We start from the raw sequence: 13,377 nt of genomic DNA, 5'->3' as shown, positions 1-13,377 counted from the left end.
AAATCTGTTTAACTTCTAACATCATTTTTAAGAGATATCACGCGAATGAAAATAACCAGATTTACGCGTTTGTTATGTAAGATGATTGATTTTTTCTCATCTACTGCTGCGTACAACTTGTCACTTGGAATTAATATACTTTCGTTCAAGCGTTACGTCCCGATTAAAATTTCATACGCCAACGTGACTTTCTCACCTATTGCTACTCACAGCCAGGTCTTACTTCCTCGTTTGTAAAATGTTATAATATAATACTCCTTTGTTTCAATTATTGCATGCAGATTCATCTCGCGATTTAATCCATTAAAAATTTCATTCCTGCATTCGCAGTCGGATGACGATCATGTAAAAAAATTATTTTAAAAAATGCCTCTTTGATATATCTCTTCTAATCAACGCTTAAGAGAGAATAATAATAGTGACGTAAAATAATATTCGATGTAATACATTTGTAATTTGCATATAGCTATTGCTACTCACAGCCAGCTATTATTTCCTCGTTTGTAAAATGTTATAATATGATACTCCTTTGTTTCATTTATTACATGTAGATTCATCTCGCGATTTAATCCATTAAAAATTGTATTCCTGCATTCGCAGTCGGATGACGATCACGTAAAAAAATTATTTAAAAAAATGCCTCTTTGATATATCTCTCCTAATCAACGCTTAAGAGAGAATAATAATAGTGAAATAATATTCGATGTAATAAATTTGTAATTTACATATATTATTTGTTAATACATCACACATCGAAATAGTTGAATTATTTATCTCCAAATTGAATTATTTATCGTAGCAACTCCCTGTTACGCGCAGTGATTCCGTCACACGTGTTGGCGATTCGTCACTCTCGTTTGCCGGTGAAAAGAGCGACCTTCCTCAGACCGCACGCTTGACGAAAGAAAGTCCGCGATCCGCTTCCATAAAATTTCAATAAATCGGCCGCCAAGCGATGCGTCGAATTCAATGGGAAAACGAGATCGAAAGTCGCGGTTCTCCACCCACTGGAGAAACTCACCACTGACACGCTTTGCTTTGTTCAATTTATTCCGATTCTATCAACGACGGACGTTGATTATTCTTTTGGAAAGAAAGCAATTTGCTCTGTGTTTTACCTCTCCTCTTTCCCATTCGCTGCTCACTCACGTACGTACATTATGATCGAGAACGTGGATGAATTAATGAACATTTCAAATTTAATTTGACTGTAGCTGTTCAATAATAACTCCTAAACAACGTGCTTGAAATTTATATTAATCTCGATATTAATTTTAAAAAATTAATTAGAAATTGACAAGTATATATTTTAATTTTTATTATTAATTTTTTTAAATGTCAAAATACGCGCTTTTAATGATGATAGCTGTTCACGAAGTAAACGGAAGAACCAATCGACAATATAGAAAAGAGAATTGAGAGAATTTTGATATTTTCGAAGAATCGATTTTATATTTTTTTGAAGGGTGTTATAATCAATTGTAACAGATTCAGATTCGTTATTTTTCCAATAATGATAGCGAGTGACTTTTTAAGATAGGCAACAAATAATAATTGAAATTATTTTCATAAAATAACTTTTTCAATCAAAATGTATTTTATGTAATATTTAATGTAATATTTTTGTATTCTCACTATTCGCGTACTTTGATATAGTACAACCTAAAAAAAAGATATTTTATATATACAGGGTGTTTTAAAATCTATGGAACTTCAAGAAATTTCATCAAGAGAATCAATTTTTTTGTTAAGAAATCTGCTTTTTTTAAAGAGCGTATCTGTTCAGACCGCCTGTGAGATAGGCAACCGGTTGTACAACAGAATCGAACGTGACATCTGACACTACTAGTCCATATTCTTTAATTTTCTTTAAAATTTTTTTTATCGTAGATTTTTTAACTTTTATTTTATATACGAGTAAAATAATTTCAGAGACATTTTATTAAAATGTGTAAATGTGAAAAATCAAAAATAAACCACAAGCGTCTTTATATGTCTATGTGTTGTATGTACTAATACTCTTTTTATCCAAATATGTTACCGGAAATAACTTAGCGCTGGAAGTGCATATTTTTTAATAAACTATAGCTCAAACGATTGCTCCTTAATTGCTCCGTCCGAATCTACAATTGACCCCCTTCTAAAATTAATAGTTTTTTTTAATATTTGCAAAAAACGTAAAATTGACCATTTTTACTGAAAAACATATTTCTAATGGTTTTCGGCAATTATATCCGGTATAAAGCGATTGCTCCTTAATTGCTTTACATTGCTCCATTGTTATAATTAATAATTATTGCATTTTTTAATCGAAAATTAACAAATTAATCATTTCACTAGTATCGACGTCGCCACCTATCGACCATTTATCGGAACTACATGTTTTAATAGTTTTATAGTTTTAAACAATAGAGTTGATATATTATTTTTGAATGTTCGCGCCATTAGCCGTTCAGCCATGTATTCCGATAGGCGACCGATAGGTGACGATGTTGTCACTTGTGAAATGATTAATTTGTTAATTTGCGATAAAAAATGCAATAATTATTAAAATAACGATGGAGCAATGCGAAACAATTAAGGAGCAATCGTTTTATGTCGGATATATTTGCGATAGACTATGAGAAATATGTTTCTTCAAGAAAATGATTAGCTTTTTGCTAATATATTATAAAATATTAATAACACAAATGGAGCGATTGAATACTTCGATAAAGAAATGGAGGAGCAATTATTCTACCAAAAGGTCAAGAAGAAAAGTTGATTATTTTCTTACAGATACAGTTTTAAGCAATAGAGCTAATACATTATGTTTGAATATTCGCGCCATTGGACGTTGAGCCATTTATTTTTCATAGGCGGCCGATAGGTAGCGACGTCGTCACTAGTGAAATGATTAATTTGTTAATTTTCAATTAAAAAATGCAATAATTATTAATCATAACGATGGAGCAATGCAAAGCACTTAAGGAGCTATCGTTTTATATTGGATATAATTGCCGAAAATTATTAAAATATTTAGTTCCAATAAGTGGCCGATAGGTGGCGACGTCGTCAGTAGTGAAATGATTTATTTGTTATGGCGCTGCCTTTGCCACCATTTTATTCTGAATAAAAAAAGATTTATTTGTTAAATTTCGATAAAAAGTGCAATAATTATTAATTATAATGATGGAGCAATGTAAAGCAATTAAGGAGCAATCGTTTTATGTTGGATATAATTGTTGAAAACTATTAAAATATTTAATTTCGATAAGTGGCCGATAGGTGACGACGTCGTCACTAGTGAAATGATTAATTTATTAATTTTCGATAAAATAATGCAATAATCGTTAAACTAATGATGGAGCAATAGGGAGCAATTAGGGAGCAATCGCTTTATACCGGATATAATTGCCGAAAACCATTAGAAATATGTTTTTCAGTAAAAATGGTCAATTTTACGTTTTTTGCAAATATTAAAAAAGCTATTAATTTTAGAAGGGGAGCAATTGTAGATTCGGACAGAGCAATTAAGGAGCAATCGTTTGAGCTATAGTTTATTAAAAAATATGCACTTCCAGCGCTAAGTTATTTCCGGTAAATATGTTTCATATAGATCACGGTGCTCCATCTGATACAGCAACGTCTACTTTTAGATTGTTTTGTTAGAATAATGCGCTATTAATTTATAATAATTTTGTGCAAAGTTGATACATTTATGTTGCCGATATTCAAGAAGCAAGCCAAAGATTGAATCCATATTCTTTTAAATAGCTAAAACAAAAGAAAAAATGCATGATTTTTTAATTTTTTTTTTAAGTGTTTTTTGAAGTCAACTAAATCAACAGTCCTTCAACTTTTAAACTCGTGCCGTTAAAAGATGTAAAGTTTTCGATAATTTTATTTTATCCAATAATAAAACACCTATCAAAATTATTGTGGCTATTAAAATATGACATTTATCAATCGTTACATAAAATTATATTTTTTCTATGGTCATTTTTTCCAAGAAGAAATTCATAATAGAAAGTTTTTATATGTTAATAAAATTTATTTTTAACAAGATAATGAGAAAACAATGGAAAAATTGATTTTTGTAAGTCGAATATCGTATATATACTTCGCATTCGATTCCATATTTGCCGTTTTCTTTTTTAACATTTCAAATGTGCTCATTTGGAAATCATAACAGTCTTTGATAATCTTAATATAACGATTTAATGCTACAATTGAAGATAGTGTAAGTCTCAAGTAATTGTCAATTCTCAATACGTTCATTCTTAGCCTTTTCTATTCATTCTCTTTTCTATTTCAATGCCATGATTTGTGCATAAATGTGCGGGATTTTCTGCAGCATACGCATCATTAAATCGGGTTGCCTACTGTCCATCGTCAGCTGCATCCATCGGCATGCTTTACTCGTAGAATAAGATCAAAATGCAAGTTTGGCAAAAAATTCGGAAAGGGAAATCGGCTTTTATCATCTATTATAATGAACAGTTGAAAAATTTAATAATATAAATAAAGTATTTATTTAATAATATAGATAATAATAACATATAGGAAATATTCACTTTACAAATTGTGAAACTAGATTAATATATATGTATATTTGACCATATTTTGAGTTAAATATATATAATAATAAAATGTTTATTAGTCGTATAATATTTTAGTTGTAAAATCAGGTGTGTATATATTATTCGTGCAACAATTTATTAACGTTATATAGACTTACAAGGAAAGGCACGGAAGTGTCCCCCTCCGATTTTGATGAGCTTTTAATATGTTGTTTTCTAGACAAAAATAAGGGACACGTATTTTTTTATACGTGCCCATACGCGTGTTTAGGGGGTAAAACACCCCTTTGAAAAAAATCGGTTTTTTCCTTTCAAGATGAATATTTCAGAAACTATAAGATAGAAAAAAATTTTCACATTAAAAGTTAAGTGGCTTCAGGAGTACTTTACAATAATTACAAAAAAGAATTTTTTTTTTTTAAATTTTCAAAATACCCCCACCAATAAATATCTTTTTTTAATTTTGAAATTTCTTTATTACCATGTGAAAGGTTATTTTTTTACGAATCCATCCATATATAATTAAGTTATGTTTCGAAAAGTCATTTTCCAGAATTAATTATAAACCTCTCTGTAATACGCTGTTCGTGTCCGTCCGTTTTTTTAATTTTCCTTTACATTCACACATTCCGACTCTTCTATTCCTAATTTTAAGTCACTTAAATTTCACACGAAATTTGAATTAAAACATTTTTAATTTTAGAAATTAAAAAGTTGTACGTACAAGAAAAGTGTCTAATAATGTTCTCTCTCGTCATGCAGCGAATAATTTTTAGAACACGAAAACTGTCAAGTATCAATGACACATTTTTCGAATCATGAATTGAATCCTTTCGCGGTAGATCAATGATTAGCATCGTGTATCTCCCTTCTCTGACCTTTTTATTTTTCTCGCAGAACGAGGGTGTATTTAATCCAGCTAATTACGTCGTTACACAATATTCCTACATCGGAAAGTGATTGTCCTCGTTTATTATTCTCGAATAACTCGATATCCACTTAATTTACAATTCTCCGTTGGAATTTACGTCTCGAATGCGGCTTTTACTTCGTATAAACTTGTCTTCCTATTTTACATTTTCAAAGATATTCTCCACTTGAGAGCTAGGCTGACGTCATGTAAAATAACGCGATCAATTCTACATACATGAAAATTGATAACAGAATATATAAAAAAATTTTCATAAAAATGTTTATGATTGCTCATTTTATATAGCAATTATTATCTTATACCTCATAAAAATAATTTGTCACTGCAATAGGCGGAGTAAAGTATCGATACATGCTTTACAAAATTAAATTCTACAAATAGTATATACGTAATATGTACATAATAAATAATACATAACTGATTACGTAAAGTAAGCTATTTATACTTTATTTCTTTCATATGGTTGTAATGTTTTCTTATCTTTATTGAAATAGTTCAGAAAATAATTATTAAAATAAGCATTCGAAAAATGTGTGTGTGTGTAAAAACCGAGCGTTGTAATTTTTTAATGAAAAAATTATATCACTTCAACATGTCTCTCATATATATTTCTTCTCGTATTTACTTTTTCCCCAACATTTGAAAATTTATTTACTTAGTATTCAAAGGGATCCTAAGAAGATCTCTTAGATATCTCAGATCAGAGCGTATACCATAATTGCGTTATTGTATCGTGCGCTTTCGGTCATTATATCGAAGCGTGTACTCCAGGATAAAATAAACTCTCTTATCTATTTATCTACAACCGAGATCGTTCAATAATGAAAAGTGTGAGGGAGAGAAGGGAAACGGCGCGAAAAGAGGCGTAATCTGGGAATCGGGTTCATTATACAGCCCATCGCCCATCGCCCATTTTATTTCTCGCATTTTGCATTTCAATCGCGACACGCAATCTTGATCCTACATGTACCGCAAGATGTATCCTGCTTCCTCAGAAATCCCGGCCTGCTTTCCTCGGAATCGCGCCGTAAAATCTTCCGCAAGTTTCACGAATTTATATCTCCGTTGTTTTCTGCTTTTCTCGTTTCATTTTTTAATTTTCAACATAAAAGGCCGATCTTAATCGCGAGATATCTCATTTTCATCGGTGCAATTCGTTCGAGAAATAATGGTCATCTTAATGACATAAAATTTTTCAATTAATTGCAATCAAAAACAGTTTTTTATCTTTCTTAATTATCTCAGTAAATTTTACTCAATTATTTTTAAACCTCCAGTATCAACATGATTTTATAGTTTAATTTGGTAAATTTGATTTCTATAATTTAAGAGATTCAATAATGTGATTTAATGTATTAAAATTGATTAATTTTTTTAATGTAAAATCGTGTTCTCTCGAGTATTAATTCATCTTTTCAAATTTCAGTAAAATACATTTAATCCTCGTAACATCAATTTTACGATCCTCGCCGAGAATCTTTAAACAGGTGCATCTTGCGGAGGCAGTAGAAGCGACTGTGCAGGAATCTATCCCACTACTTGGAAGAGAACCGAATTCGCTTGATCTGGTGGAGGCAACTTTCAACAAGATATGCTATATAAGAGAGTGACATGTCGGCCAAGATGAAGCACGCGCGTATTGTTGGTCTCTCACGGTGTTTTGACGTTCGTTCTATCCCGCTATCTTTGCTGTCGCATTGACAGGTAAGTGGGCCTTTAATCCCCATATTTAATAATATGGGGAGTTAGCAGTCTAGTTATATTAGAAGTCTGCGTGTGCTAGTGAAATGCTTCTCGAAGGACCAAACTACTTCTGCATTATCGTATTGTGCATTATCCGTTTTATCAGCTATTTATTTTGAGTAAAGAAACTTGGATTTTATTCATTTGATTTTTCATTAATAATTTTACAGTCAATTTCTTTTGTGTGTATTATTCTCATATATTCGATATTAATTTTTTTTTAGTTTATTATAATGTCTTTAGATGCTGCTTTTGCTTATCTCCCTCTGAAATAATCAAAAGTGATGTTAGTATTGAAAAATTGCTATAAATATGAAAATGAATTTCACAATTTTTATAAATATATATTTTATTTATATAAATATATTTTTTCTAACAATCTATTCATGAGTAAAATTTATATTTTATATTTATATTTATTATTATCTTTATGTTTTTATCAAATTTATTGCGACAATTATTATTAGATTTATTAATAGACAATTTTATATATAAAATTTTATTATTTCTATACATATTTTATTTTATCTAAGGTAAATTTCTAACTTCCCATATATTTTTAACTTTACCATCTTTCAATGCGAATTAAGTTTAACTTAGAATTGGATATTTCAACATGGATATTTTAAGAATGGATGGAATTAAGGAATGCGATAGGATTAACTATTGCAACTATGGAGACATAAATGCTCGACTTCCTTATCTCGTAAGCAAATAATTTCGCCCGACCGGTTTTTGCCCGAGTGACTGCTTGCGAGGCACGTGTCAATTCTTGTTCCACCATGCGTGTGTGACCAAGTTAATCCTACAAAGTTGAGACTTTAACGGCGTTCACGGGGGTCTCCCTCTCGATTTATCCGGTTCAGCTTCTAGAAACAATATTGCCGTCGAAGAGAAGGTACAACTCGCCGTTCAAATTTCCATTTTTCTCTCTTCTTTCCTACAGTCGAGGAGTAACTTAATTAAAATACCGCGCAAAAATATCTTTTACGATTCGCTGAGGCTGCGTACGAGTAAAAGCGAGGCAGATCAAAATATGGATACCCCGCCATTCGCGCGAGCATATCCTTCAGAATCGATCTTTCCTCTGCACGGAAATGCTTGATGGTCTTGATTCTTCGTAATTTGCCTGTCCTTGATGGTATATATCTTTGTAACTAAATCTTAAATTTATATTCTGTAAAAATCTTCTTAAAATTAATCAAAGACTAAAAAATGTATTAAAGGAAACTTAACACTTATACGCGCCATAAGTATTAAACGGTGGGGATTACTATTTACGGTTGTCAAAATGCTAAACGCATCCGCGCTGTTCTTTTGTTTTATTCATTTGTTATTTCGAGTCATATCAAAAGATCGCGTCGTACAGCCGATGCTGAGTTATTTCCCAAAGGCTTATTACAAATGTTAATTAATATTTAACAATTGCATTTTTGTTCAATTGAAAAAATTATAATCGATATTATTCTATATTACATGATTTTTTTACTGAATTTTTTCTCTGTCTCTTCCCCACTTATTTCATAGACCAGGGCCAGGGGGATGCAAGTGAACCGCCTTGCACCCCCCTCCCGGCGCCCATGCTTAGATTATATCATTTATAGCAGTGCTGGGATTTGCTTGCAACTTTCGGCCAGATTTATTAGCTTACGCCTACTGTTCCCCTTTTACCGCTCGCGCCGCTCGTAAGTAAGGAGCGCTCAGGAACGTGCGCGTCACAAATGTAATGTGGCAATCTATCTATCTAAGTTCTCTTTATTGTAATTACGTCTCAAAACACAAATATTTTAAATTGTTACAGAACATATACGTAATTAATAATATAATAATTATTTTTATTATTAATAATCAATAAAGAGAACTTAGATAGATTGCCACATTACATTTGTGACGCGCACGTTCCTGAGCGCTCCTTACTTACGAGCGGCGCGAGCGGTAAGAGGGGAACAGTAGGCGTAAGCTAATAAATCTGGCCGAAAGTTGCAAGCAAATCCCAGCACTGATTTATAGAATAGAATTTTGTAAACATTTATAAATGAGATTTTTCTCATAAATTATATACGTTTTCAATAAACGTTTTTTCGATTACATAAATATATGATTTTAAGAAATAAAATAGACGCAGATACATTCTAGAAATTAAACGTTTCTTTTCGTATTCTTATGTAATATTTTTCAATGCATAAAATCCGTTTTGTTTTATGCAAACGTAATCATTACGTTAAAACGGATATCCTTATCGTATATTATACGATTGTATAAAAACCATAAAAATTAAAACGTTTATCTGATATACTTATACCACATTTATACTAACTTTACGTTTAATAAATGTTTAATATTCCATCATGTGTTTATTGGGTATTTATGTAAATACAAGTACAAATAAGATCACAGTCGCGATTGTGGTTTGTTGGTTGTAATACTGTGCTATTTTACCTTAGATATAATTTTATTGATCGATCAACTCATGATAATGACACGTAATTAAAATTCGAATTCAAATAGTTTTTAGTGCGTCATCAAGTGAATCACATTGAGAAACTGGACAATTACAGCTATAATGAGCAATTATTTTAAAGGTAATTTGTTTAATTTATTTAGTATATTAGTTATTAATAATCTGCAGATTCCTTTCTGATTTCATATCGTTTTTATATATTTTATTAAGTATTAATACTTGTTAATTACACAAAATTTAAAAATAATGCGTTATTTGTGATTTCGTAACAGTTATTTTCTTTCGGTAACAAATTTTGCTGATAAGTAAACGCGCCAAAAATAATTTTATATTTTTTGGTAGTAAATTACAAATCTAACAATTTGCTTTTATCGTTACTTTTCTGAATTTAATCGGCATAATTTTCATAAAAAGACATTAATCAAGAATTATCCACGAGTTAGCGTGTCTTAAAAATATATCTTATAGATTCTTTAGCATGATATCAAATTTATTTGGCGATATGATTATCTTGTCTATGATGAAATTTATACAGAAGGCTCTAAAAACGAGGTACTAACAGAAAACTCGAAAAAACATAAAGGCGATTACAAATGGAAGCTTGTTTGGGGTAGAATCTTCATTTTAACGTACTTTCATCTTGCCAGCATCTACGGACTGTATCTAGGTTTCTTCCACGCTAAACTTTGGACAATCATTTGGTGTAAGTATTTTTTTATCTATTTTAATTTTATTGACTTCGTTTCTTAAAGAGTCCTAGTGTAATTTTAATATCCAAGAGAATCGTACACTAAATTAATTATTGACTACATTAAACAAATTGCGCATAACATAAGTAAATTTTCACGAATAATATAACTTTTCATGAATTACTAAAATTTTATCGACTGTTTGAATCGTGTTATATCATTATTTTTTCAAATTTCAGCCTGCGGTTTTTATATCGTTGCGATACTAGGCACCGTTGCCGGTTCTCATAGATTATGGTCCCATCGATCTTACAAAGCAAAATGGCCGATGAGATTAATTCTGACAATCTTTCAGACCATTGCTTTTCAAGTAAGCGTTAATTTTTTTTCTTTATCTTTTTTTCTCTCGTCACAGTCATTTGTGTATAGAAAGGCTACACAGAGGGTGTACAAGTTTAGAATATTCGTAAATTGCGTGAAATTCAGTTAGAAAATCAAGAAACTCTTAGCTCTCACGTCGTGTAGGGATATTAAGGAATTTGCTAGAAAAGTAATGTGAAAGCAAAATATGAAATGATTCGATCTCGAAGTTTGTGTCCCATTTCGAGGCACAACATATTTATTTTTTTTTCATACACTTTTATATCCCTCTAAAAAAAACCTTACAAAGGTAAAAGAAATTCGCCAAGTACATAAAAAATATTGTATGGAACAAAATGTTTAATAAAAAGTCCTTAAAAATAATTTACAATAATTTTCCCTCACAAAATCATTTTTCTAAAAACATAAAATCTCAATAAATAATTTTCCTAGAAAAATATTAAAAAATAAAATATCAAAACTAAATATGAATTTTTTTTTTCATACACTTATATTTCAGGGTCCTATTTACGCGTGGGTCAGAGATCACAGAGTGCATCACAAATTTACGGATACCGATGCAGATCCGTACAATGCGCGCAGAGGACTCTTTTTCTCGCACGTTGGCTGGGTATTAATTCGTAAACATCCGGAAGTCGTTAACAAAGGTGCTATGATAGATTGCAGCGATCTCGAACAAGATCCCTTCGTCGTCTTTCAGAGGAAGTATGTCGAGCGAAATTTTTTTGCGAAAATGAGAGCTAGTTACAAGCTATCGTTATCTGTTGATGTTACTAATATTGTTTATTACATATATATATTCTTCTCTTTATTCAGGTGGTATGCATATTTGGCGATTCTCTGCTGCTTTATTCTGCCAACCTTGATACCTTGCTTGGCGTGGAACGAGACTGCGTCGTGCGCGTGGCATCTTATCATCTGCGCGCTCTGCTCAAGTCTCAATGGGACCTTTTCGGTGAATTCCGTGGCTCACAAATGGGGAACAAAACCATATGATAAGTATGCATTTGTATTGTTGTATTTCTAGAACATGTGAATGAAATTGTTTACGACAATCTATGTTGTCGATAACAAATTTACATTATTTTTATTATTATGCAGATCAATATCGCCCGTCAATAATGTCGGGGTTTCTGCCATAACATTTGGCGAGGGCTGGCATAATTATCATCATATTTTTCCTTGGGACTACAAAACCGCCGAACTAAGATATTTGTTCGATTTCGCTACAGTCTTCATCGATTTTTTCGCTTATCTAGGTTTGGCTTATGATTTGAAAACCGCAAACGTTGACATGATAAAGAAACGTATTCTTCGAAACGATGGAACGTTCCAAATTCGTTCCAAATTATTGTAATAATTATAGTTATATTTGTGTAATAATTTTATCAATCGATTTTCGATGCAGTGAAATCTCGAAATAATGTATTGTAAGGAAGTCTGACCTGTTATAACTTATTAATTGCAATGTGCGTGTAAATATGTATACGTGATTTTAATAGATTTAGTAATGTAGATTCATTTAGTATATATTCGTAAAAAAAAATATATATACAGGGTGTTGAAAAAAAAGGGTCACATATTTTGATAGCAGGTAGTATTGATCAAAACAAGAAGAAAAGGTCTAATTAACATGGGTCCTAAGACTAATATCTTCAAAGATACAAGCTATTTTGTTATTTGAGCTCTTTGTCATTTTCTTATTAGTCGTGTCACTCTTTTGTTTACTAGGGTTGCTCACATTCGTTAAGGCCTACGCAATGTCGTCTGACTTGTGGTATCTATTGCGAACCAAACGTAAATATCAGGAGAGAGAAATGAAGTTAGAGTGCGTGATTTGAAAGAGTGCGTGATTCTCTAAGACGTAGGGCTGAAAGATGCGTGAGAGTGAATGGCAATCACATAGAGCACCTCCTCTAATGCTGAGTCAGCATTAAAATTTTTTGTTTTTTGTGAAAAAAGAGTTTTTATTTTGTTATCATACATTCAGTTTCTTTACTTCAGTTTTTTTATGGAAGATAAATGATTACATTTCATATTAAAATAAAAATTGTTTCTTTATCTCTCTTTGTTTATTTTTTATTTTTTAAGGCACCTAGAAAAAAGATATCCCCATTGTACTCCACTCTCCCCTACTCCTTTGTTCATTACATTCTAAAGATGACACGACTAATAAGAAAATGACAAAGAGCTCAAATAACAAATAGCTTGTATCTTTGAAGATATTAGTCTTAGGACCCATGTTAATTAGACCTTTTCTTCTTGTTTTGATCAATACTACCTGCTATTAAAATATGTGACCCTTTTTTTCAACACCCTGTATATATATATATATATATATATATATATATATATATATATATATATATATACAGGGTGTCAGGGCAATCTCTTCCCAAAAAACAGCTCTTGCAATTAATAATTACATATTTTTTTTCGAAACAATTATGTGTTTTCTTTACACCAATTGATTCCTCTCATTATTTTGTATATAAAAGTATTAAGGTGAGATAATCTAAAAATAAATAATGATAAATTCTTGAACGTCGCCAGTAGATAAAATAAATGAAAGTAATTTAATCGACACCGGCAATATTTATTGATGGAAAA

At 31.0% G+C, this 13,377-nt stretch overlaps 1 protein-coding gene across 6 annotated transcripts; it reads left to right on the top strand.

Annotated features, from left to right (window-relative positions):
* The first annotated feature begins 4,104 nt into the window (after nucleotides 1–4,104).
* Nucleotides 4,105–12,830, top strand: LOC145967782 (acyl-CoA Delta-9 desaturase-like). 6 transcript variants are annotated; one of them, XM_083092729.1, is made up of 9 exons: nucleotides 4,105–4,222; nucleotides 6,920–7,197; nucleotides 7,867–8,134; nucleotides 9,745–9,818; nucleotides 10,233–10,400; nucleotides 10,626–10,756; nucleotides 11,267–11,472; nucleotides 11,584–11,766; nucleotides 11,869–12,830. In XM_083092729.1, exons 4-9 carry the CDS (start codon nucleotides 9,800–9,802, stop codon nucleotides 12,122–12,124), a joined length of 963 nt encoding a protein of 320 aa, XP_082948855.1. In that variant the 5' UTR covers nucleotides 4,105–4,222; nucleotides 6,920–7,197; nucleotides 7,867–8,134; nucleotides 9,745–9,799; the 3' UTR covers nucleotides 12,125–12,830. The 6 variants fall into 6 exon arrangements, with proteins under 6 accessions (XP_082948855.1, XP_082948851.1, XP_082948853.1 ...); XM_083092725.1 differs by lacking the exon at nucleotides 7,867–8,134; XM_083092727.1 differs by lacking the exon at nucleotides 7,867–8,134 and having other exon boundaries at nucleotides 4,128–4,222; nucleotides 6,981–7,197.
* The last annotated feature ends 547 nt before the right edge of the window (nucleotides 12,831–13,377 follow it).

Source organism: Camponotus vicinus, unplaced genomic scaffold (assembly GCF_025532165.1).
Source record: "Camponotus vicinus isolate PSW18456_S1 unplaced genomic scaffold, iyCamVici1.0 SCAF_3, whole genome shotgun sequence".
Lineage (NCBI taxonomy): Eukaryota > Metazoa > Arthropoda > Insecta > Hymenoptera > Formicidae > Camponotus > Camponotus vicinus.
Note: the sequence above shows the minus strand (reverse complement) of the source record. Positions and strands in the feature narration are given on the sequence as shown.